Raw genomic sequence first — 25,172 nt, 5'->3', positions numbered from 1 at the left:
TACCCACCAAGGGAAACTGTCCCTCCCACTACCCACTAGGGAAATGTACCTCCCACTACCCACCGGGGAAACTGACCCTCCCACTACCCACCGGGGAAACTGTCCCTCCCACTACCCACTAGGGAAATGTACCTCCCACTACCCACCGGGGAAACTGTCCCTCCCACTACCCACTGGGGGAAACTGACCCTCCTACTACCTCCCGGGGAAACTGTCCCTCCCACTACCCACCAGGGATCCGACCCTCCCACTACCCACTGGGGCAACTGACCCTCCCACTGCCCACCAGGGAACTGTGCCTCCCACTACCCATTGGGGGAAACTGTCCGTCCCACTCTCCACCAGGGGAAACTGACCCTCCCACTACCCACCGGGGGAAACTGACCCTCCCACTAACCACCGGGGAAACTGACCCTCCCACTACCCACCAGGGAAACTGACCCTCCCACTACCTCCCGGGGAAACTGTCCCTCCCACTACCCACCAGGGATCCGACCCTCCCACTACCCACTGGGGCAACTGACCCTCCCACTGCCCTCCGGGGAACTGTGCCTCCCACTACCCATTGGGGGAAACTGTCCGTCCCACTCTCCACCAGGGGAAACTGACCCTCCCACTACCCACCGGGGGAAACTGTCCCTCCCACTACCCACCAGGGAAACTGTCTGTCCCACTCTCCACCAGGGGAAACTGACCCTCCCACTACCCACCGGGGGAAACTGTCCCTCCCACTACCCACCAGGGGAAACTGACCCTCCCACTACCCACCGGGGTTATTGACCCTCCCACTACCCACTGGGGTTACTGACCCTCCCACTGCCCACCAGGGAACTGTGCCTCCCACTACCCATTGGGGGAAACTGTCCATCCCACTCTCCACCAGGGGAAACTGACCCTCCCACTACCCACCGGGGGAAACTGTCCCTCCGACTACCCACCAGGGAAACTGTCCGTCCCACTCTCCACCAGGGGAAACTGACCCTCCCACTACCCACCGGGGGAAACTGTGCCTCCCACTACCCATTGGGGGAAACTGTCCGTCCCACTCTCCACCAGGGGAAACTGAGCCTCCCAGTACCCACCAGGGAAACTGTCCCTCTCACTACCCACCAGGGTTGTACCGTGGAGAGCATTCTGACAGGGTGCATCACTGTCTGGTATGGAGGGGCTACTGCACAGGACTGAAAGAAGCTGCAGAAGGTTGTAAATCTAGTCAGCTCCATCTTGGGCACTAGCCTACAAAGTGCCCTGGACAACTTTAGGAAGCGGTGTCTCAGAAAGACAGCATCCATTATTAAAGACCTCCAGCATCTGGGGCACACTGTTACCATCAGGTAGGAGGTACAGAAGCCTGAAGGCACACACTCAGCGATTCAGGAACAGCTTCTTTCCCTCGCTATCTAATTCCTAAATGGACATCGAAGTTTTTTTAATATACAGTATTTCAGTTTTTGCACTTTGTTCAATATTCTATTCAATTTATGTAATTGATTTACTTGTTTATTTATTATGTTTTATTTATTATTATTATTTTTCTCTGCTAGATTATGTATTGCATTGAACTGCTGTTGCTAAGTTAACAAATTTCATGACACATGCCGATGATAATAAACCTGATTCTGATTTTGACATTCCTAGTTACTTACTTTACCTTCATACTAGCTTTGAATGAATCTTGCACAGGGATGCTCTGCATCTCGGCACTGCTGCTGTTCACCACTTACATAATGTTTTATTTTTAATTTTTCCCTGCCAAATTGATATCACAGTCCATATTAATAAATCCCAATTATCTATGGAATAACTATGTACTGTCTTACAAATTTTGATGTTTTGCTTAATGCGTCATCACAGTTTAACTTTATGAGTGTCTATTGCTCCCTGCTTTAAAAGACACCATACCTTTTTCAGATAAATGAGTATTACAACCAGGGATTTTGATAAATTCAGATGAGAATTCTTATTTGTGTATCACATGCTCATTTTTTCACAGTGGAGCCCAAAAAATAGGGTAAATTTTAAAGGATGAAAGACAAAAAAAAACCATCAGGAATTGAAATGTCAGTAGTTCAAAAGTATTCATTCCCCTTTGCTCAGTACTTAGTTGAACTACCTCTCACAACTATTACAGCCTTTTTGGGTGTCTGTTAGGTTTGCACAAGGTTTGACCATTCCTCCTTGCAAAATTGCTCAAGCTGTGACAGGTTAGTTGGGGAGCCACGGTGGACAGCAATCTTGTGGTCTTGCTGGAGATGGTCGATTAAGTTAAGGTCAGGTCTTTGACTGGGCCACTCAAAGACATCAATTTTCTTCATATGAAGCCACCCCACAGTTTCTCTGCAGTGTGCTTTGGGCTGTTGTCCTGCTGAAAGACAAGCTTTTTCCACAATGCAAGCTTTCTGACAGAGGCTGGCAGGTTTTTATCCAGGATCTCTCTGTATGGAGCAGCATTCATCTGCCTGGCAGTCCTGACCAGAATTCCAGTCCCTGTTGCTGAAAAGCATCCTCGTAGTATGATGCTTCCTCCCCCATACTTTACAGTAGGGATGGTGTTACCTGGCTAATGAGCAGAATTAGATTTATGCCATATGTAGTACCACTTACTGTTGAGGCCAAAAACTTCCACTTTAGTCTCAACTGACCTCATGACCTTCTTCCATATCTTTATAGTACCTTCTAAGTGACACTTTGCAAAGTTTTTACGAGTAAGGATATGCTTTTCTTTATCTGGGGCTTCTTCATTGCCACATTTCCATAAATACCCTTATCGTGCAAGGCCTTAGGAATTTTGAAGCCATTAACTTCATCTAGAATTGCAGCCGCTGACTTCTGCAGCTCACTCAGAGTGACTGTCAATGTCACAGTCACCTCTCTTAAAAGTGCCATTCTTCTCCAGTGAAGTTTACAGGGATGGCCTGACCTAGGCAGTGTGGCTATGGTCTCACCATGGTCTGCTTCAAGCTATGAGTTATGTTCAATGCCTTTGAGATAGTCTTCCTGCGATTTGTTCTTCTCTATTATCATTTCCCTGACTTGTCTCGAATGCTCTTTTGTTTTCATTTTAGTTTAGTCTGTTGAAAATCTGTCACACTGATAGAAGTTACAGAGAGAGGGGGTTATTATGAGTTCATTGAAAACAGGTGATCCTCCAATTTTCTACATCAACAACTTGGATGAGTTGGTAAGGTGATACAATATATTTCTTCAGAGGAAAGTTAGTGTAGTAATTACAAAGTACTCTATCAGCCTCACAATTTTGTGTTTTAAGTTTTAGTAAATTGTTCATAGGTTTTGGAATTTTTCTTTTCATTTGACATGGTGCACAATGTTTCATAGATTAGCTTAGACAGTCTACCTCAATTCATTTTAAACTTAGAATACGGAACAGTAAAATGTTAAAATAGTCATGGGACCAAATGCTTTTTCAAGGCACTGTAGCTGTGATGTTGCAGATCACTCACCACAGCCTAGAGAATTTCTTTTGGCCTTTGGCCCAGTGCCAGTGAAGTTTATTTCCAAAGCTTTTCAAGCCCTTCTGTCATGTTAATTCAGGAGTGTGATGGAATACTCATCAATCCAATGGATTTTTGCAAGTACAACAGCATTGACCCGGTATTCACAACTCTGAATATCCTATACAGGATGTAGCTCCCTGTGTTTGCTTCATCAGCATCCAGTTTCCTTGTGGTCTTTCCAAAAGGAAGCTCAATAGTTCAAGGGTTAGTGCTGCTGTCACACATCTTCAGCAGCTTGGGCTTGTTCCTGATCTAGACTGCTGTTTGTGTACAGATTGAACATTCCTCTTCTTGCTAAGTAGGGCATTTCTGTTTTCTTATACATCCCAAAGGCAGGTTTACATCCTCCTACAGATTAGATGGTTGCAGGAGAGTCAAGAGGAAGATGATGGACATATGAGATAGAATCAGCTACAGAGAAATAAGTTGGCGAATGGGGTGATGGAAAGGCACTGAGAATCAGCACAGACTCATTGGGCTAAATGGTTTCCTTCTGAGGTGTTACAAAATAAGAGAGATAAGATAAAAAATATCACTGTCATCAAAGTGCCCTAACACTTTGAAGTTGCACAATATTCAGATTGGAACTGCTCTTTCATATTCAGTGAGTCAGTTTTATCATAGTTTTCAAGAAGTTCACAAATGCAGCTCACTATCGCTTTGTTCCATGGAGTGACAGGGGGTGAACCCAAGTGCAGCACACAGACACGGAGACAGTTTGGGAGGTGCTTGCACAGTTGTGAACATGGAACAGATAACCAGGGGAGTCTTGACCCAGAGACGAGGTTTTCGTAGAATATCTAGAGACTGAAGCTGAACTTAGAACTAATGGTCTTAAGTGATCGGGAAACGAGGTTATCGCACGGGAATTGACCGATGAACTGGCGACCTGTGGTTGTGACTTCAGGTTTCTTAACCTGCAGTCTCTGATGGGAACTAGTTGTGCTGTAATTATATGAACTAGCGCCAACTGGGAATCTAACGACTGGAATTAAGGCACAATCAGGGAGATAGGAGCAAGATGGGGGAACAGCCCCACAGGACCATGATAGTACCCACCCCCCCAATGGGAGTCTCCAGGCGATTCACCAGGCTTGTCTGCCTGGACCCGAAGGAAATCACTGATGAAGAAAGGGTCCAGGATGAAGGAGTGGGGAATCCAGGAACATATCCCTTCCAATCGACCAGGTATTGGAGGCCCCTGCCTCAGCAGCACACATACAGTAATCGCCAGACGGTGTACGCCGGGCGGTCGTTGATGATCCAGGCGGGTTGAGGGGGTTCAGTCGGAGGACACAAGGGGCTGACAGATACCGGTTTCAACTGGGGAATGTGAAATGTAGGATGCATGTGCATAGATGTAGGCAGTTTGAGTCAAACCGCCATGGGGTTGATAAAACTGTCGACCTTGAAAGGTCCCAGGAAGCGAGGGGTGAGCTTCTTGGGCTCTTTCTTGAGAGGAATGTCTTTATACGAGAGCCACACCTTCTGCCCAGGTCGATACTCAGGTGCAGGAGTCCGATGATGATCAACACTCCTCCGGTTGTGGTCGACTGAGCAGAGCAGGGCTGTGCATGTGTCTTCCCAGATCTTGCAGCACCGGCGGAGATGGGCCTGAACAGACGGCACCGCAATATCCTCTTCCTGAGTGGGAAACAGCAGGGGTTGGTAACCAAGAGAGCTTTCAAAAGGAGATCTTCCGGTGGCGGTGCTGACTGGAGAGTTGTGGGTGTACTCTATCCATGTGACGTAGTTGCTCCAGGGAGATGGGTTCCTGGCTGTCACGCAATGTAGCACCATCTCCAAATCCTGGTTGACCCGTTCCGTTTGCCCATTTGTCCATGGATGAAAGTCGGGTGACCAGCTAACTGAGGTATCCGGGACTCGACAAATGAATCTCCAGACTTGCAAAATGAATTGGAGACCCCAGTCGGAGATAATGTCCAAAGGAACTCCATGAAGGCGGAAGACATTGTGGACGAGAAGGTCTGCGGTCTGCAGAAGAGAGTTTAGGGAGGGTCTACAAAGTGTACAGTCTTGGAGAAACGGTCCACCACAGTGAGTACAGCAGTGTTCCCATGTGAAGAGGGTAATCCTGTGATGAAATCTAGTGCTATGTGAGACCAAGGACAACTAGGGACAGGTAGGGGATGAAGTAATCCAGCAGGTGGCCAATGGGAGGCTTTTCCACGGGCGCAGACAGAACTTGCAGAGACAAAGGACTGGGTATCACCGTCCATGGAAGGCCACTAAAAGTGTCTTTTCAGAAGAGACAGTGTCCGATCACTCCCGGGATGGCAGGTGAAACGAGCCATGTGATCCCACTGGAGAACCTGAGAGCGAACGGAATCGGGCACAAAAAGGCGATTGGCGGGTCCGTTGCCGGGGTCAGGTTCAGCCTGTTGGGCCTCTTTTACTATGGCCTCAATTTCCCAGGTGAGGGCCGCCACCACACTGGATGGTGAGAGGTTGGTCTCCGGGCTGGAAAGGTTCTCTTCAGAAATGTATTGATGGGAGAGCGCGTCAGGTTTCCCGTTCTTGGACCCTGGATGATAGATGAGAGTAAACCTGAACCTGCCAAAAAATAATGCCCTACGAGCTTGGTGGGAGTTCAGGCGTTTAGCGGTCTGGATATATCTAAGGTTCTTGTGATTGGTCCATACAATAAACGGGTGTTCCGCCCCCTCCAGCCAGGGCCTCCATTCTTCCAACGCCAGTAGCTCTGGGTTCCCCACATCGTAATTTCGTTCAGCGGGGGACAGCCAGCGAGAAAAGATGGCACAGGGATGAAGTTTCTGATCAGGGCCAGGATGTTGGGACAGGACCACTCCCACACCAGAGTCAGAGGTGTTGACCTCCACAATGAATTGACAGGAAGGGTCCGGTTGGACCAGGATGGGAGTGGACATGAAACGCCTCTTCGGTCCAGCGAATGCTGAGTCAGCCTCGGAGTCCCAAAGAAAAGGTATTGTAGGTGAGGTAAGTCGGGTAAGGGGTGCCGCCACCCAACTGTAATGCCTGATAAACCGGCGATAGAAGTTCACAAACCCCAGAAATCGCTGGAGTTACTTGTGGGTCGTGGGTCTGGGCCACTCCGCCACCGCCTGGAACTTCTCGGGATCCGCTCTCACTCGCCCACTCTCAATGATGTAACCTAAGAAGCTGACCGAGGGGACGTGGAATTCACACTTCTCAGCCTTCACCAATAATTTGTTCTCCTACAGCCTCTGTAGGACTCGATGGACATGATGAATGTGTTTCTGGAGACTGCTGGAGAAGATTAGGATGTCATCCAGATAGACAAACACAAAGCAGTTAATAAAGTCTCTCACCACATCATTAATCAGGGCTTAAAAAACGCTGGGGACATTAGTGAGGCCGAACGACATGACCAGGTATTTGAAGAGGCCGAGAGGGGTATTAAATGCCGTCTTCCACTCATCCCCCTCCCTTATTCTGACCAGATGGTAGTCGCTTCGTAGGTCTAACTTGGAGAAGATGTTGGCTCCGTGAAGTGGTTATGAGGGGCAGTAGGTACTTGTTTTTAACGGTTATGTTGTTAAGGCCTCAATAATCAATGCAGGGACGTAATGACCCATCCTTCTTTCCCACAAAGAAGAACCCTATGCCCATCGGGGAGGATGAGGGCTGAATAATGCCCACCGCGAGAGACTGACTGATGTACTTCTCCATGCCTTCTGTCTCAGGCCGGGACAAGTTATACAACCGACTAGTGGGTAACGAGGCCCCGGGGAGAAGATCGATAGCACAATCGTATGGTGGGTGTGGAGGCAGGAAAAGAGCCTGTTGTTTACTAAATACTTGTCCCAGGTCGTGGTAGTCGGCTGGAACCCTGGACAAGTCGGGGGGGTTCCATGACAGGCGAGGTCGTGGTGACCTCCCCAGGGGATAGGGCTGACTGAAGACAGGTGGCGTGACAAAACAGGCTCCAGCTGGCTATCCTCCCAGTAGACCAGTCAATATGGGGATCATGGTGGCTCAATCAGGGGTATCCCAGAACTACAGGGGCTTGAGGGGAATGGATTAGATTAAGTTGTACCTGCTCCTGATGGTTTCCAGACCGGTTCCCAAGGAATTCTGACTCGGGAGGCTGTGTCCTCATCCAACAGATTTCCCTTGGCACCGGAGTCCATCAAGGTCGTCTGGCTCACCAGGTTCACCCTTTCTACTGGTGAGCCCTCCCTTTTGGTCAAAGAGAACAGGTGTCACGGAAATGTCCAGACTGGCCGCAATAGAGACAATCCCCTGATCCGGTCGCTCGGTGGGAGAGAGATGGCTCCATCCCAGCTGCATCGGTTCCTCCCTCAGGGTAGTGGCAACGGTCGGAGCAGGAGCTATGCTAGGAGCAGAAGGGGGAGAGAGGCTAGGGCTGGTCGAAGGTGGTAAAATGGTCCATGGGGTGACCCGAGGAGTGGGGTAACCGGTTTTCTCTCTCTGACGTTCTCGGAGTCCGTTATCTAGCCTGGTGGCTAGAGAGTCCAAGCTGTTTGCATCATCCCTCACCGCCAATTTGTCTTTTATCCTGTCACTGAGACCTTGTCGAAACACTTCCTGGAGTGCCTCGTCATTCCACCCGAGTCGGCCGCTAATATCTGGAACTCAGTGGAGTATTTGGCTGTCCTTCATGAGCCCTGACAGAGAGTCAGTAGGCGCTTAGCAGCATCCTTGCCGCGAATGGGATTCCAAAAATCTTCCTCATTTCAGAGGTGAAGGTGGGAAAAGAAGAGCAGGTCTCTGACTGGTTATCCGACTTTGTGGTGGCCCACGCTAATTTATTTCCTCATAACAACCCCATGATGTACGCTGTCTTTGATCTGTCCGTGGCGCACGTACATGGCTGCTGCTCAAAAACCAAGGAGCATTTCAGTAAGAAAGCCCAGCACTTCCCCAGGTCCCCAGCGTAGGGTTCTGGTTCAGGTACGTGTGGCGTTGCCCACCCAGGCTGTGTGGGGTGGTCAGACCGGGTTCTCGGAAGGGGCGGAGTAAGAGGAGCAGATACTTGGTTGACATGCTCACTGACCTTCTTTACATTCTCGGACAGGGCACGCAGGTTCTCCATGACATCTCTGAGCAGTTGATCGTGTAGACCCAGTAGGGTACTGATGCAAGGCCCTGGCGAGGACCTGATGCAAGGGGGTTCGTGTCTGATGTGATTATTCTTGGCCGGTTCGTTCTGGTACAAGGAGTGACAGGGGGTGAACCCAAGTGCAGGAGACAGACACGGAGACAGGTTGAGAGGTGCTTGCGCAGACACGAATGTGGAACAGGTAACCAGGGAGTCTTGACCGGGAAGCAAGTTTTCGTAGAATATTTAGAGACTGGCATTGAACTTAGAACTAACAGTCCTAAGTGATTGGGAAATGAGGTTATCACACAGGAATTAACCAACGAACTGGCGACCCGTGGTTGTGATGCCAGGGTTCTTACCCTGCAGTCTCTGATGGGAACCAGGTATGCTGTAAATAAGTGAACTGGCAGCAATTGAGAATCTAATGACTGGAATTAAGGCATAATCAAGGAGATAGGAGTGAGGTGGGAGACAGCCAGATGGGACTATGACACACTTTCTTGGGGCAGTTGGGAATGGGTGAATTTCTTCTGTCTCCAATTGGCAATGCATATCACTTATCAATGATCAAACATAAATTAAAAGGAAACAAAGCAATTCCTTGGTTTAAGCTTCACTTGCAGTGTGAATCAGAATTTGTATGAGTTAAATTTGAAACAACAGTTGAAGATTCTGGTGAGAAGACAAGTATGGGTATGTAGAAATGTGTGCAGTGATTTTGTATAACATTACTTAATTTTTCTGTGGCTTAAATAAGAACCTTAAAAATATAATGCTGGATCTACTCAGCAATTTGGGTAGTATCTGTGGGAAAACAGACGTGTTAATGTTTCAGATCAAAGCCTGATCCACTAAATGTTTCTGGCAGAATTTGCTTTTAATTCATGTTTCCATTATCGTTGAAATTCATGAAGTATCAGAACGGATTGAAAATCCTTGACGTGAGCATTTTGACTGTTTGCTACCCAATGGTGATTGGACTTTTGCTGTGGCTGATGAGCTACAATTTCCAAATGTTATATCACACAAAACTGAAGAGAAGCTCCATGGATCCTGGAACTGAAACAGAGGCTGAAAATTCTAAAAGCACAATTCTAGCACTAGCTGTAGAGATAGAAAGCAAAGTTGTAGTTTCATGTCAGTAAAAAATTGTGGCCTATAATTTCACACACGAGGTCATTTCCTTCGTCACACTGTGCCTGAAAACCATTTGTACTTCTTCTGGAGTAGGCTGTAATTCTGACCATTTCAGGGGTGCATTGCTCCAATCTGGAAATTTAACAGCACATTTCTGGCTGTGACAACTGTTGGGCAAATGACTTTCACATCTGTTATACAGAGGCTGGTTTTAATCCCTGTGCTTGGCTCCTTTTGGAGCACTGCTGAACAAATTAAACTAGCTTGTTTTAGCATATCTAGATCTTAACAGTGCAGCCCTCAATTTGAACTTTGCCAAGTGTCATAGTAATCTTTGATCGTAGCCTCTTCACAAAATACAGAACATAACTCCCCCATGTGCTATTAACCATCCTGACTTGCCAGTCCAAGCTCTGAAACAGTCCAAATTATCCATGTAGCATGCCACTCCCTCCCCAACCATCTACCTAACACAGACCTGGCTCCAATCATGCTCTCTGGCTTCTGACTACACTTCCTTCACTCCTGAACACTGAGGCTGTCTACAAGAAGGGTCAGAGCCGTCTCTATTTCCTGAGGAGACTGAGGTCCTTTAACATCTGCCAGACGATGCTGAGGATGTTCTACAAGGCTGTGGTGGCCAGTGCTATCATGTTTGCTGTTGTGTGCTGGGGCAGCAGGCTGAGGGTAGCAGACACCAACAGAATCAACAAACTCATCCATAAGGCCAGTGATGTTGTGGGGGTGGAACTGGACTCTCTGATGGTGGTGTCTGAAAAGAGGATGCTGTCCAAGTTGCAGCCATCTTGGACAATGACTCCCATCCACTCCATAATGTACTGGTTAGGCACAGGAGTACATTCAGCCAGAGACTCATTCCACCGAGATGTAACACTGCGTCGTAGGAAGTCATTCCTGCCTGTGGCCATCAAATTTTACAACTCCTCCCTCAGAGTGTCAGGCACCCTGAGCCAATAGGCTGGTCCTGGACTTATTTCCAATTGGCATGATTAACTTATTATTTAATAATTTATGGTTTTATATTGCTATATTTCTTCACTATTCTTGGTTGGTGCGGCTGTAACGAAACCCAATTTCCCTCGGGATCAATAAAGTATGTCTGTCTGTCTGTCTAACCTCCGAACCTCCAAACCTCCATCCAGCCTACTGATATGCCACTTTATTCTGATCATATGATTGCTCAGGGGTATTTCTGCTTGCCCCCAACCCGGGCCAGATGCCCTTGCCTTTGGCTGTTGGTACCCTTTTCCCCTTACCACCCTCAATCACTCTGTTGGACTCACTGATCTAGTCTGACTGCTGACTGGAGCACATTCGACATGAAATTAGCATTGTCAAGCTTTGGCTAAAACCATCTAATGTTCCTTTTAGTCTGCATTAAGATTTCTAGGCCAGACAGCTTTTGTCTGGTGTGCACTCACTTAAAAGCTATTTATCTTTTAACATCTTTCACACTGAAGTAAGATCATCGATCTGAAACATTATCTCTTATTCTCTCACCAAAAATGTTTCTTCAGTTGCTGAGAGTTCCCAGATTTTACTTGTTTTATTTCATAAATCATGCAATCTTGTTCAATAAATAATTTCAAGCTTATCCTAAACACAAAAGATTCTTCAAGACCATCCTCTGGGCTTTCCTTTCATATGGCAAATAACTAGAAGGTTATATTTGAAATATATCATATGTTTCCAGACAGCATACAAAAATACTTGGATCAAAAACCATATTGACAGAATCTGATGGAACTGTGCTGACTGAAGGATTAAAGAAATTCTATCTGATAAAAGTTGTCTGTTTGGGAGTCTAGCTGCAGAGCACAATTTTGATTCTATCTGCTCATTACTATCATTTTAACTTGCCTGCCAAGTGCTTGGAGGGATGCCCACAGGTTCAGTTCTTGAGTGCTGCTCGTTTACCATATTCATGTGTGTCTGCCCCATCAGCTTTGGTCAAATCAGCTCAATCAAATGATGTGTAATCCGTTGCCTACAAAGTGAAATCATTTGTGAAAATCAGCAGTTAAACTGACAGATTGTGTTGCCATCGCAGACCTCAGCACTCATTGTTGCCGACTCTGAAATGCACTCGTGTTCTAATCTCCGTGGATAGTTCCCTGCATTTCAAACCCTTCTGCCTTCACACTGTATCTTCCACCACCACCCCCTACAGCACAAGATATATTCCAGGAAACAGTATTCACTTCCACAAAGATTGCACCTACATTCTGCATCTAGCTTTGCATTCAAGTGTATTGGAGCTGAACAGGATAGTGCTAGAAACGTGTGCTTTGATCGCAGTGCACCATTTTAATGTTGTCAGACACACAAATATGTTGTCACTTCATTATTGTGTCAGTATCTGGTTGGTATTAACTGTCATTTATGGCAGGAGTACATAAATGTGGGGCTCCGTATTAAGCTTGCAAATGATAGAACCATAGAACCATAGAACACTACAGCACAGTACAGGCCCTTCAGCCCTCCATGTTGTGCCGACCCATATGATCCTTAAAAAAAAGTACTAAACCCACACTACCCCATAACCCTTTATTTTTCTTTTATCTACGTGCCTGTCCAAGAGGCTCTTAAATACCTCTAATATTTAAGCCTCCACCACCACCCCTGGCAAGTCATTCCAGGCACTCACAACCCTCTGTGTAAAAAACTTACCCCTGATATCTCCCCTAAACTTGCCTCCCTTAATTTTGTACATATGCCCTCTGGTGTTTGCTATTGGTGCCCTGGGAAACAGGTACTGACTATCCACCCCATCCATGCCTCTCATAATCTTTAGACCTTTAAAGAATGATGTTTAAAGAATAGTTGCGGTTCTTAAAGGGGAAGTGCACTGTAGCTGGAACTCAAGGCAGAAGTCATTTTATAGGCTGTGGCAGTTGGTAAGAAGAAAGGTTCAAATTTACATAAGTTCAGTTGTCAGATTTTCTAATGTGAATCTGAAAGATTTGGTTAATTCGGTGGCGAGGATGGAAGAGGTCATCCTAAAATGAAAAGTTAATGGTCTAAATGCTGGTCAAGTCTTGCCAATTCGATCACTTACTTCAATTTATTCAAGATACACACTTCCATTGCTCTTTCTTTTCAGGATCAGGGTATTGTTGGTAAGGCCATCACCTACTACCTAACGTCCATCCCTAAATGCTCTTGAAAACATAAGATAGAGAAGCAGAATTAGGCCATTTGGCCCATTGAGTCTGCTCCGCCATTTTATCATGGCTGATCAATTACAGTATTCCTCTCAGCCTCAGTCTCCTGCCTTCTCTCTGTATCCCTTCCCACCGTGACCAATCAAGAATCTATCATCCTCTGCTTCCTGTGGCAAAGAATTACATAATTCACCACTCTCTGGCTAAAGAAATTCATCCTCACCTCCGTTCTAAATAGACATCTTCCTATTCTGAGGCTGTATCCACTGGTCCTAGACTCTCCTCTCCATATCCACTCTATCAAGACCTTTCACCATTCGATAGGTTTCAATGACGTCACTCATCATTTTTCTGAATTCTAGTGAACACAGACCCAGAGCCATCAAACACACTTCATATGACAAGCCGATCAATCCTGGAATCATTTTTATGAAGCTTCTTTGAACCAACTCCAGTGTCAATGCATCCTTTCTAAGATAAGGGGCCCAAAACTGCACACAGCCTCACCAGTGTTTTATAAAGTCTCAGCATTACATCCTTGCTTTTATGTTCTAGTCCTTGCAAAATGAATCCTAACATCATATTTTCCTTCCTCACCACAGACTCAACCTGCAAATTAACCTTTAGGGAATTCCTTTGCACCTCAGCTTTTTGAATTTTATCTCCATTTAGAAAATAGTTTGCCCTTTTATTTCTTTTACTAAAGTGCATAACCATACACTTCCTGACATTGTCTTCTTTCTGCCAATTCTTTGCCCATTCTCCTAATCTGTCTAAATCCTTTTGTAGCTTCTCTACTTCCTCAAAACTACCTGCCCCTCCACCTATCTTCGCATCATCCACAAACTTTGCAACAAAGCCATCAATTCTGTCATCCAAGTCACTGATGTGTAATGTAGAAAGAAGCAATCCCAACACTGACCCCTGTGGAAAACCACTAGTCACCAGCACCAGTGGGAGAATGAGATGGTGAGCCTCCTTCTTGAAAGACTGCAGTCCTTCTGGTGAAGGTGCTTCAGCAGTGTTGTCGAGTGGGGAGTTCCAGGATTTAGACCCAGCGACTATAGAGAAAGGGCAGTAAATTTCCAAGTCTGAATGGGTGTGTAATTTGGAGGGCAAGCTGCAGTTTGGTGTTACCATGTACTTACTGCATTTGTCTTTCTTCTCAGTAGTAGAGGTTACAGTTTAGGAGGAGCAGCTGGAGTGACCTGAATAAGTCCTGTTGTGCATTTTGTAGATGCAGCCATTATGAATCATTCGTAGAGGGAATGAATGCTTTGAGTGGTTGAAGCCGTGTCAACAAGCTGCTTTGTCCTGGATGGTGTTAAGCTTCTTCAGAGTTGTTAGTGCTGTGCTCACCCTGGCAAGTGGTGGGTGTTCTATTAGGCACTCGGCTTGTGCTTCGTTGATGCTGAAAGAGCTCGGGGTGTTGTGCACTACAGATACCCTACCCCTGGTCTTTGTTTCCAGCTGCTGTACTTATGTGTTGGTTCAATTGCTGCTTTCTCCATGGGCGCTGAAAGAAAGCATTCGGGGCTTCTCTGAAGTCCATTAGGCAATGCTGGCATTGCATCTGCTTTGCATACTAATACAGCAACCTGCCTTCTCTGCACATGAGTGTTGCATGCTCAACTGTCATTAGCAATACAGAGAGTGCACAAGATGCTTTAATTAGGAAAATGCAACTTTCCTAATGCACAGGGTCCTGTGTCATTTGGCTCCAGGCGTAGGGCAAGTGAAATGTTACAACTTGAACACTTTGCCTTGATAAAGCAACAGGACCAGGTTCAGTTCCAGAGACCTGAATGTGAAGTTTCCCTAACTGTGTCAGGAGTACTTAGTGTAGTTTAAATGGCCGTTGTGTGTTCTTTTATGTCGGATATTGGAGTCCTGGGAGACCCTGAGTCTCCCGGGGAACTACATCTGGGTGAAGTGCATCTGGCTGCAGCTCCTTGTAGACCACGTTAGGGATCTGGAGCAGCAGCTGGATTGCGTGGGAGAGTGAGGAGATCATCGATCGGGATTCAGTGAAGTACTCATCCCTAAGGTGCAGGAGGCAGGAAGCTGGGTGATTGTCAGGAGATGGAATGGGAAGTTAGCACAGAGCTCCCCCGTGACCATTCCCCTCAATAATAAGTATTCCGTTTTGAATACTGCTTTGTGAGATGACCTGCCAGGAGAATGCCACGGAGACCAGGTGACTGGCACTGAGCATGGGTCCATGATGCAGAAGGGAAATAGTGAGAAAAGTGGAGTGCTGGTGTTAGAGGAGTCAATAGTCAGAGGACCAGACTGGAGATTCTGTGGATATGAACCGGCTACCCAGATGGTATGTTGCCTCTCAGGTGCCAGGGTCAGAGACGTCTCAGATCATATCCACAGCATTTCTGGGGGGAGGGGAAGGGAGATCAGACAGATGTCTTGGTACATATTGGTACCAATGATATAGGAAGAAAAAGCAAAGAGGTCCTGAAGGGAGCATTAATTTAGAGACCTGGGGAGAAATCTAAAAAGCAGGACCTCCAGGGTAATAATTTCTGGATTGCTACCTGTGTCATGCACCAGTGAGGGTAGAAACAGGATGGTTTGGCAGATAAATGCGTGGCTGAGAAGCTGGTGCAAGGGGCACAGCTTCAGGTTCTTGGATCATTGGGACTCTTCTGGGGGAAGGTATGACCTGTTCAAAAGGGCTGGTTGCATCTGAACCCCAAGAGGACAAATGTATTTTTGTTAGAGCTGTTGAGAAGGTTTTAAACTAATTAGCTGGGGGATGAGAACTGGAGTGAAGGGACTCAAGATAGGATGCAAAGATGCAGAGAGTGCAGTCAAACTGTCAGGAAGGGCAGGCAGATGATTGGACAAAATTGCAGCCAGCAGGGTGAGTATCAGCGTATTAGCGATGCAGAATCAAAAGGGGTAGCAAACACAGTACTCAAAGTGTTATATCTCAATGCATGGAGTATAACAAATAAGGTAGATGATCTTGTTGCACTGTTACAGATTGCCAGCTATGATGTTGTGGCCATCACTGAATCATGGCTGAAGGTTGGGCGCTGAATGTCCAAAGTTACACATTGTATTGGAGGGATAGGAAGGTAGGCAGACGTGGTGGTGTGGTTCTGCTAGTAAAGAATGACATCCAATCAGTAGAAAGATGTGACATAGAAATCAGAAGATGTTGAATCTTTGTGGGTTGAGTGAAGAAACTGCAAGGGTAAAAGGACCCTGACGGCAGTTTTATATAGGTCTCCGAACAGTAACTGGGATATGGACTACAGATGTGAAAATAAAAAAGGCGTGTCAAAAGGGCAATGTTATGATATTCATGGGAGATTTTAACATCCAGGTAGATTGGGAAAATCAGGTTGGTAATGGATCTCAAGAGAGCTAAGTTGTTGAATGTTCACGAGAAGGCTTTTTAGAGCAGTTTGTTGTTGAGCCTACTAGGGGATTGGATGTTATGTAATGAAGTAGAGGTGATTAGGGATCTTAAGGACACAGGACAAGATCAGACAAATTAGCATGGTTTCCTTAAGGGAAAATCCTGCCTGATGAACCTGTCAGAATTCATTGAGGAGATTACAAATAGGATAGATAAAGGGGGTGTAGTGGATGGTGTATATTTGGATTTTCAGAAGGCCTTTGACAAGGTGCCACACATGAGGCTGCTTAACAAGTTAACAGCCCATAGTATTACAGGAAATTAACTAGCATGATTAGACCATTGGCTGATTGGTAGGAGGCAACAAGTGGGAATAAAAGATTCCTTTTCTGTTAGCTGCCAGTGACTAGTGCTGTTCCACAGGGTTCAGTCTTGGGACTGCTTCTTTTGATGCTGTATATCACTGATTTAGGTGATGGAATAGATGGCTTTGTTGCCAGATTTATGTAATATGAAGATTTGTGGAGGGGTAGGCAGTATTCAGGGAACAGGCAGGTTGCGGAAGGACTTAGACAGTTAGGAGAATGGGCAAGAGAGTGGCAAATGAAATACAATGTAGGAAAATGCATGGTCATGCACTTTGGTAGTCGAAATAAATATGCAGACTATTTTCTAAATGGGGAGAAAATCCAAAAATCTGAGATGTAAAGGGACTTAGGAGACCTTGTGCAGGGCACCCTAAATGATAACTTGCAGGTAGAGTCTGTGGTGAAGAAGGCAAATATAATGTTAGTATTCATTTCAAGGTCTAGAATACAAGAGCAGGGATGTGATGCTGAGGCTTTACAGGGCACTGATGAGGCCTCACCTTGAGTATTGTGAACAGTTTTGGGATTCTTATCACAGAAAAGATGTGCTAGCATTGGAGAGGATCCAGAGGAGGTTCCGGGAATGAAAGGGTTATCAAGCTTCAAAGGTCCAATTTAATGTTAGAGTAATGTATACAATATACGTACATCCTGAAATGGTTTTTCTTCGCAAACATTCATGAAAATAGAGAAGTGCCCCAAAGTATGAACGACAGTTAAACGTAAGAACCTCAAAGTCCCCCCCCCCCACCAGCTGCACTCCCTCCCGTGTGAAAGCGGCCGCGAGCAACAATCCCCCCTCCCCCTCCGGTTTAAAAAAAGCATCGGCACTAGCCACTGAGCACTCAAGCGTGAGCAAAGCAACAGCAAAGACACAGACTTGCAGTACCCCAAAGAGTTTGCATTTCACCCAGAATTCAACAAACCACAGGTTCTGTCTCCCTAATAAGGGAGAAAAAGGTGTCTCCATTTTCCCAGCAAGCAGGGACACATAACAAACAACTCGCTGGTTTATGGGGAACATTTGATAGCTCTGGGTCTGTACTCGCTGGGATTTAGAAGGATGGGGGCAGGGTGGGATCTCACTGAGACCTTTTGAATGTTGAAAGGCCTAGACAGAGTAGACATGGAAAGGATGTTTCCCACGGTGGAGGAATCTAGAAAGGAGGGCATAGCCTCAGGATAGAGGGGCATCCATTTAAAACAGAGATGCACAGGAGTTTCTTTAGCCAGAGAGTGGTGAATTTGTGGAATTGTTACCACAGGCAACTGTGGAGGCCACGTCTTTGTGTGTATTTAAGGTGGAGATTGATATGTTCTTGATTGGCCATGGCATCAAATGCTAGAAGGCTGGGGAGTGGGGCTGAGGAGGGGTAAAAAAGGATCAACTATGATTGAATGGTGGAGCAGACTCGATGGGCCAAGCGGCCTAATTCTGTTGCTATACCTTATGGTCTTATGGACTGTTGTGCCTTTCCTCTGCTAGTTTTTCCCTCAAATAGCAACAAACAAATATACTTGTTATTGAGGGGAACACCCACAGGGATCTCTGCACTGGCTGCTTTTCCCATTTCCCCCTTCTCACGGTCAACCAGTTATCAGCATCCTACAACTTAGGTGTAACTGCCTCCCTGTAACACTTGCCAATCAAATCCTTTGTCTTCCAAATGACCCATAGGTCATTCAATTCCAAGGTGTTGCAGCCAGATGCACTTGTTGCAGGTGTGGTCATCAGATACATGGAGGTCTCTCTGACTTCCCATATCCTTGAAGAAGAGCACTTCACCTCCCTGGGTTCCAGTCCCACTGCTCTATCTGTGCAGTCACAGAAAGAAAGAAAACTTAACAGAGCCTTCACCTCTCCAACTCTGCCCACTTACACTACAGTTGCTCCCCTTCTTCTTTTGTGCTAATGGTGCCTCACACCTTTCGGGAAGGTACATTACCACCAACTGATGTGATGGAGTATTAAGGGAGACCTGATGGGATCAGATCCTACACCCCAAACCTGTTTTAATTAAAAAGTTAGCACTTAGCTCACAAGGTAATAATTGTGTTGAAAACCCTTCAGCTCAATGTGCCTCTGCCAACCATCATGCTTCTCAATACTAATCCGACTTGCCTTCATTAATTCTATATCTCTCTATGCCTTACTCATACAAGTACCTGTCCAGATGCCTTTAAAGTATTGTTACTATTCATAGCTCTGGCAGTTTTGAGCTGTAACGATAACCTCTGACAGTTCATTCCAGAGTTTTTACTTCACTACTCTCTGTGTGAAATGCTTACTCTAAGGCCCCCTTTAAAGCTCTTCCTTCTTACTTTCATTCTATGACTTTTAGTTATGTACGATGAAAAACAGATACTCTCTCCCTACCCTGTTTATGTCTCTTACAATATAATGTACAGTACATACCACTCACAATCCAATCACCACTCAGCCTCCTACACTCCAAAGAAAACTGACTCATCCAATTCAGCAACATCTTCGGGAATCTTCTCTGCACCCTCTCTAGCTTAATCGTATATTTCCTGTAGAGTGATGGCCAGAAATTTGAGTGCAGTCTAACCAGCATTTAGTGATTTGTCTAATCTTGCACACGGTAACCTTATTGCAGATCTATCTGTACTCCACCTTTCATGGAACTAAATACGGTACTTGTATTCCAATGTCTTTCTGTTCTACAGGATCCCTCTGGGCTCTGCCATTCACTGTGTACATCCTGGTTCATCTTCCCAAAATGAATCACTCCGCACTTGTCTGAGTGAAATTCCATCTCCCGTTCCTTGCCCGCTTTCTTAGTAGATCTAAATTTTGCTATAAACTAAGACAACTTTCTTCATGTTCAATTGTGGTGTATCATCTGCAATTTGCCATCTACATTCTCATCCAAATTATTAATATATATAAAAGGGAAAAGCGTCGAGATAGCATAAGCAATTGATTTCTTTCCACTATGGACAATGGCAGAACTGTTGATACTTAAGCTGTTAAATAACTCATTTAAGCTGTAATCTAAAAATGCCATATAATGTGGATGTATGACAGTTACTATGTGAATATGTTGTAGCCAATCAATACATCCAACAGAGCAATGGGTCCCTCTTGTGGTTTGTTGGAACATTGATGATTGGTGTAGTGATGTTGAAAAAGAAGCATTAACCAGAATTGGGTTCAAATATCATGATGATAAAGAGTTATACATGTAGAACCAGTCTTGACAGAGTCATCAAACTTAAAGCTATCACATTAACTGAGAAGCTTTGAATTCTAGTATTCTTTTCTCTTAGTGGTTGTCCAATTAAGCTTAAAGAAAAATTCCAGTCCCTTGTGTTTAAGAGAACCAAGTTCTTTCAAGAGCAAAGAACAGATTATAATCTCTGTCTTCACCCTGGATTTTGGGAGAATTCCTGTTCCACTGAACTTTTCGGCTTGTATATTTTGTCTGGAGCCATTTTACATCCAAAACTTGCAAATGGAGTACCTTTTATTGTTGTCATATGTATTGAGATACTGTGACAAGTGCATTGAGAAAGTATAAGTAAAACACGAACTGAATGCAGAATGAAACGAACAGCTACATTATATCACCATAAGACCATAGGAGCAGAATTAGACCATTTGGCCCATCAAGGCTGCTCCACCATTAAATCATGGCTGACTTTTTTTCCCCTCCTCAACCCCACTCCCCCACCTTCTCCTTGTAACCTGTGATGCTGTGTCCAATCAAGAACCTACTAATCTGTGCTATAAATGCACCAAATGATCTGGCATCCACAGCTGCCTGTGGTAATAAATGGCACAAATTCACCACCCTCTGGCAGAAGAAATTTCTCCATATCTCTTTTTTAAATGGATGCACCTCTATCCAGAGGCTGTGCCCTCGTCCTCGACTCCCCCACCATGGGAAACAAGCTTTCCACTACTCTGTCAAGGCCTTTCAGCATTACATGGAACCAGCAAAGCAGAAAGAGTGAATTTGTTTTCTATATGTTGCAAACAAGGAGAATGAAACTTTTTTTAAATCAACACTTCAAAAAATATACTTTTACTTCCACTTTATTTAATGAACAATGGGAGCTGTGCTAGCACAATACTATTGTGGGTCAAAATATCACTCTCTTTCTCCCACATCCTCTTCTCAGCCCTCTCCACTTACTGCTGTTTGGGATTGGAATCCCAAAGAAGGAAGGACAGCGATACTTCCGGTCAAGATGGCACCTGCATACAACACTCCTTCAGTCGACATCTTCAGGATTTATTATGAAACCATATATTTCACTTCTTTTATGTCTTTTACATTTGCTTTTCATCTTGAATGTGATTCTAGAACTGTTGGAACCCATGGTTTGCAGTTTGGAGTTATTTTGTGTTTCAGCGCTCTGCAGTCTCTGAGAGATTCTGACAGGGAGAGGCAGGGTGCGGGAAGCTTGTGGAGAGAAAGCCATGGGCACAGGGTGCGACCTGATGCTCGCCTCCATTTTGCCAATTAAAACTTCCATTTATTCACTGATTAATGTAACAAGGGAGATTGAAACATTAAGGCAAATGTGGAAGGTTCACTGCTGTCTTTTGTTCACTGGGGGATCATTCTGCTACTGGAGAGGGGAGACTGCCATTTGATCGCTGGGGGATCGCTCTGCTACTGGAGAGGGGAGACTGCCATTTGATCGCTGGGGAATCGCTCTGCTACTGGAGAGGGGAGACTGCCATTTGATCGCTGGGGGATCGCTCTGCTACTGGAGAGGGGAGACTGCCGTTTGATCACTGGGGAATCGCTCTGCTACTGGAGAGGGGAGACTGCCGTTTGATCACTGGGGAATCGCTCTGCTACTGGAGAGGGGAGACGGCCGTTTGATCGCTGGGGGATCGCTCTGCTACTGGAGAGAGGAGACTGCCGTTTGATCACTGGGGAATCGCTCTGCTACTGGAGAGGGGAGACTGCCGTTTGATCACTGGGGAATCGCTCTGCTACTGGAGAGTGGAGATGGCCGTTTGTTCACTGGGGGATCATTCTGCTACTGGAGAGAGGAGACTGCCATTTGATCGCTGGGGGATCACTCTGCTACTGGAGAGGGGAGACTGCCGTTTGATCACTGGGGAATCGCTCTGCTACTGGAGAGGGGAAATTGCCATTTGATCGCTGGGGGATCGCTCTGCTACTGGAGAGGGGAGACGGCCGTTTGATCGCTGGGGGATCACTCTGCTACTGGAGAGGGGAGACTGCCATTTGATAGTTGGGGGATCACTCTGCTACTGGAGAGGGGAGACTGCCATTTGAGTGCTGATGTGGTTGCTCACTGCTAGAAAGGGAAAAGACTGCCGCTGAGCCCGGAGAATGCTACCCCGGTTTTCTGGATATGGACTTGTAGAGCTTTTTCCAGTCTTATAGTTTTTTATATTCTGCAATTATCGTCTGATATTTCTTGGTTTTTGTGTGTGGGGGAAGGGAGATTTGAGGGTCAATATGCCTGTTTCATTTTTGTTCTGGGAGGAGGGATTTGAGGGTTGATGATCATGCTGTCATTCTTTTCTTTCTTGGTTTCATCTCTATTTCAGAGTTGTATACTTTGATAATAAATGATTCTGTCCACCCTCATGATTTTCTATCATTTAACCCACTTCCCCCATTTAATCTATAACATTCCAACCTCTCCTGACAACTAAAACTCTCTAAACCACGCAACATTCTGCTGAATCTTTTCTGCGCCCTCATTGACACCTCCATGTCCTTCCTGTAAGGCAGGCAACAAAATCTCCTGTTTTGTTTCTATTGCTTTCTTAAATAGAGAAACATTAGCTATTCTCCATTCATTCGGATCTTGTCTATGTCTAAAGAGGATGAAAAGAACTCTGTTAAGGCCCCAGCAATTTCTTGTCTTTCCTCTCACAATAACCTGGGATAGATCTCAAATGGCATTAAGGTCTGCTTTCATGGGGTAGAACAGGGGTTTCAAGCCTGGGATCCACGGACCCTTTGCTTAATGGTTTTGGTCCATGGCATAAGAAAGGTTGGGAACTCCTAGACTAGACCCAACATCACCTTGAATACACCATGCCTTGGTCTATCTGTGTCCTTCTTCCTGATCTTGCAATCCTCCACCTTTTTTTTGGTGGATACCATACCAATGCCAAGTACTTGTTTAGTTCCTTGCCCATTTTGTCTGACTCCAGGCATGAACTGTCTCTAAATTTAGTGTCATTTTAGGTTGCACTTAAAAGCCAGCAAAGTTTGGAGTCAGATAGAAATCAGGTACAGTATAGTTAATCTGTGGATGATGTTAACCAACCAGACAGATTCTTACAAAAAGCCAGAGTCTTGTGGTCACCATTACTGATTCTAGTTTTTCATTAGTGAGATTTCAACTCGTATCTTTGAATCAGAACTCCAGGCCTCTGGGCTACCTATAATTATGCGATTACATTCGCATCTTTTGAGGGAGTACTCATTAATTTACCCGAATTGTTGAGCAAACCCAACAGCCCAAATAGTATTGAGATTTTGTGAAAAGTAACTTTAGGTATAGTGTGGATTTTCGATACTAGCATGAGAAGTCCCCCACTTAGGCATGATTTTTAAGGAAGAAAATTCTTTACTGTGGCAGTCAAATTCAGACTGACTGAAAGGATATACCAGCAAGGCTCAGGATGTTCTGTAGTTTGGAGCTCAATGCCAGTGCCGTTCTGTAAGGAGCCGCTGTACGTCCTCCCTCTGGAATAATATGGTTTTCTCTGGGTCTTCCAGTTTTCTCCTACAGTCTAAAACGGTATCAGGTTGATTGGTCATTATTTGAATGGGGATTTACAAAGAGCAAGCAGAATATTGAAGGTGATGTGCTTACATTTTAAATGCAGTAACTAAGTTTCCTTATAAATAGTTTGCAGATTTTAATTGAGACTCATTTCACTCTTGTTGACATGTATCTACTTTGATGATATAATTAACCAAAAGACTGATTTTTCTGTAAGTATAGAAATGTATTATATCATACATGTTACTATTAAATGAACTTTAATACTGTTATGAAATATTGCTACATTTTTGTTTTGTGTTTCTGTTATATCTCAGATGTTGGAAGTTAGAAATCTTTGTTTTTCACTTAACAGATTTTTATTAGTCCTCGGGTGCTTAATCCTGGCCATTTTGTCAACATTCATAGAATACGAGACACTCTCACAAGAATGGCTCCTAATACTGGTTAAGTACAATTTAATTTTGTTGTACATAATAAGGCTAATCTTCTAGATTTAAAATTTGCATTGATTAATTTGATTGTATGTGATTACTATCTTTTACATATTTAAATTCAGAAATCTGCATAGACTTACTGTTCCAATTAATGATATAATTGATGGCATCAATCATTGATCGGTTTTCAAGAAACCCAGCATTGCTCATATGGTTTGAGTTAGTCTGACCAGACAGGAATCACTAAATAAATGCTGAATAATAAATGGAGCAGAATTTAGCTTCATGAAGTTAAGAAGGAATGTTTTCTTTCAGAGGGCTGAATATATAAAATTCTCTCTCCTAGCATAGTGTAGAGATGGAATCATTGGATATATTCAAGTCTGAGATAGTTTTGTATTCAAGGAGAGTCAAAGGTTTTGTGGATGGGGCAGGGAAATGCTGAGGCTGAGATCAGGTCAGGTATGATCCTGAATAATGAAACAGGCTCAATCATTCCTTTTTTTTTTGCTCCTTTTTCTTATGTTCAAGCATTAGGTGCATCAAACCTCACTCCTTAAATTGTGTACCTCTTTAATCTACACCTTTATATACAAGATTATTGAACACTCTTCAAACAACATCTCAACTGGTACACATTCTCTAACACTTTGGTCACTGTCTCATCAGAACCACATCATTCTCAATCATCTTCATCTAATGAAATACATCACCCTATACATTATCTATATGTTACATGCATCACATAGCTCAATCTTATCTACATCCACACAACACTTATCTATGTACTTAAATATATTTATTTTCTTCCTTCAACATACATTAGACATCCATATTCTATCTACATTATACATTGATCATGTTCAAAATGTTCACACTATGGCTATCTATCCCAATCCTAATTTCCCTTATCTCTCTTCTTGATACATTACTTATTGAAACCTTTTCTGCAATAACATATATCATTCAGCTCCATGTACATTATTCATTATTCATCCATCCTTCTGTTACCTAAACTTCTTTACATCTAAATCTCTCATACACTGTTTTAGTCACTGTTCTGCTGCACACCTTCATACGTTACTTATCAAATCCTCTGAATACATTATTCATTTGCTTCCCTTCATATATAATATCTGTTTCTCCACAAATGTCAGTCTCCATACACTAATCATCTACATAGTCAGCTCTCAGTATCATTGATCTGTACATATTACATTTTTAAATATTTTAATTATTTCATGGGATCTGAGTATCAAAGGTGGTTGCTGTCTCTAATTGTCCTCAAGAAATTCATGGTAAGCTA

The 25,172-nt window shown here is 44.6% G+C and overlaps 1 protein-coding gene across 1 annotated transcript in view; it reads left to right on the top strand.

The window, feature by feature from the left end:
• kcnq3 (potassium voltage-gated channel, KQT-like subfamily, member 3) overlaps window positions 1-25,172 on the top strand; it is a 352,587-nt gene that overhangs the window by 212,012 nt on the left and 115,403 nt on the right. The window contains exon 2 of the mRNA XM_059991102.1: window positions 23,785-23,875. Within this exon, the coding sequence (XP_059847085.1) occupies window positions 23,785-23,875 (91 nt within the window). The remainder of the gene's footprint in view (window positions 1-23,784; window positions 23,876-25,172) is intronic.

The sequence above is a fragment of the Hypanus sabinus genome, chromosome 1, assembly GCF_030144855.1.
Source record: "Hypanus sabinus isolate sHypSab1 chromosome 1, sHypSab1.hap1, whole genome shotgun sequence".
NCBI lineage: Eukaryota > Metazoa > Chordata > Chondrichthyes > Myliobatiformes > Dasyatidae > Hypanus > Hypanus sabinus.
The sequence above is the reverse complement of the archived record's forward strand: the minus strand, read 5'-3'. Positions and strand labels throughout refer to the sequence as shown.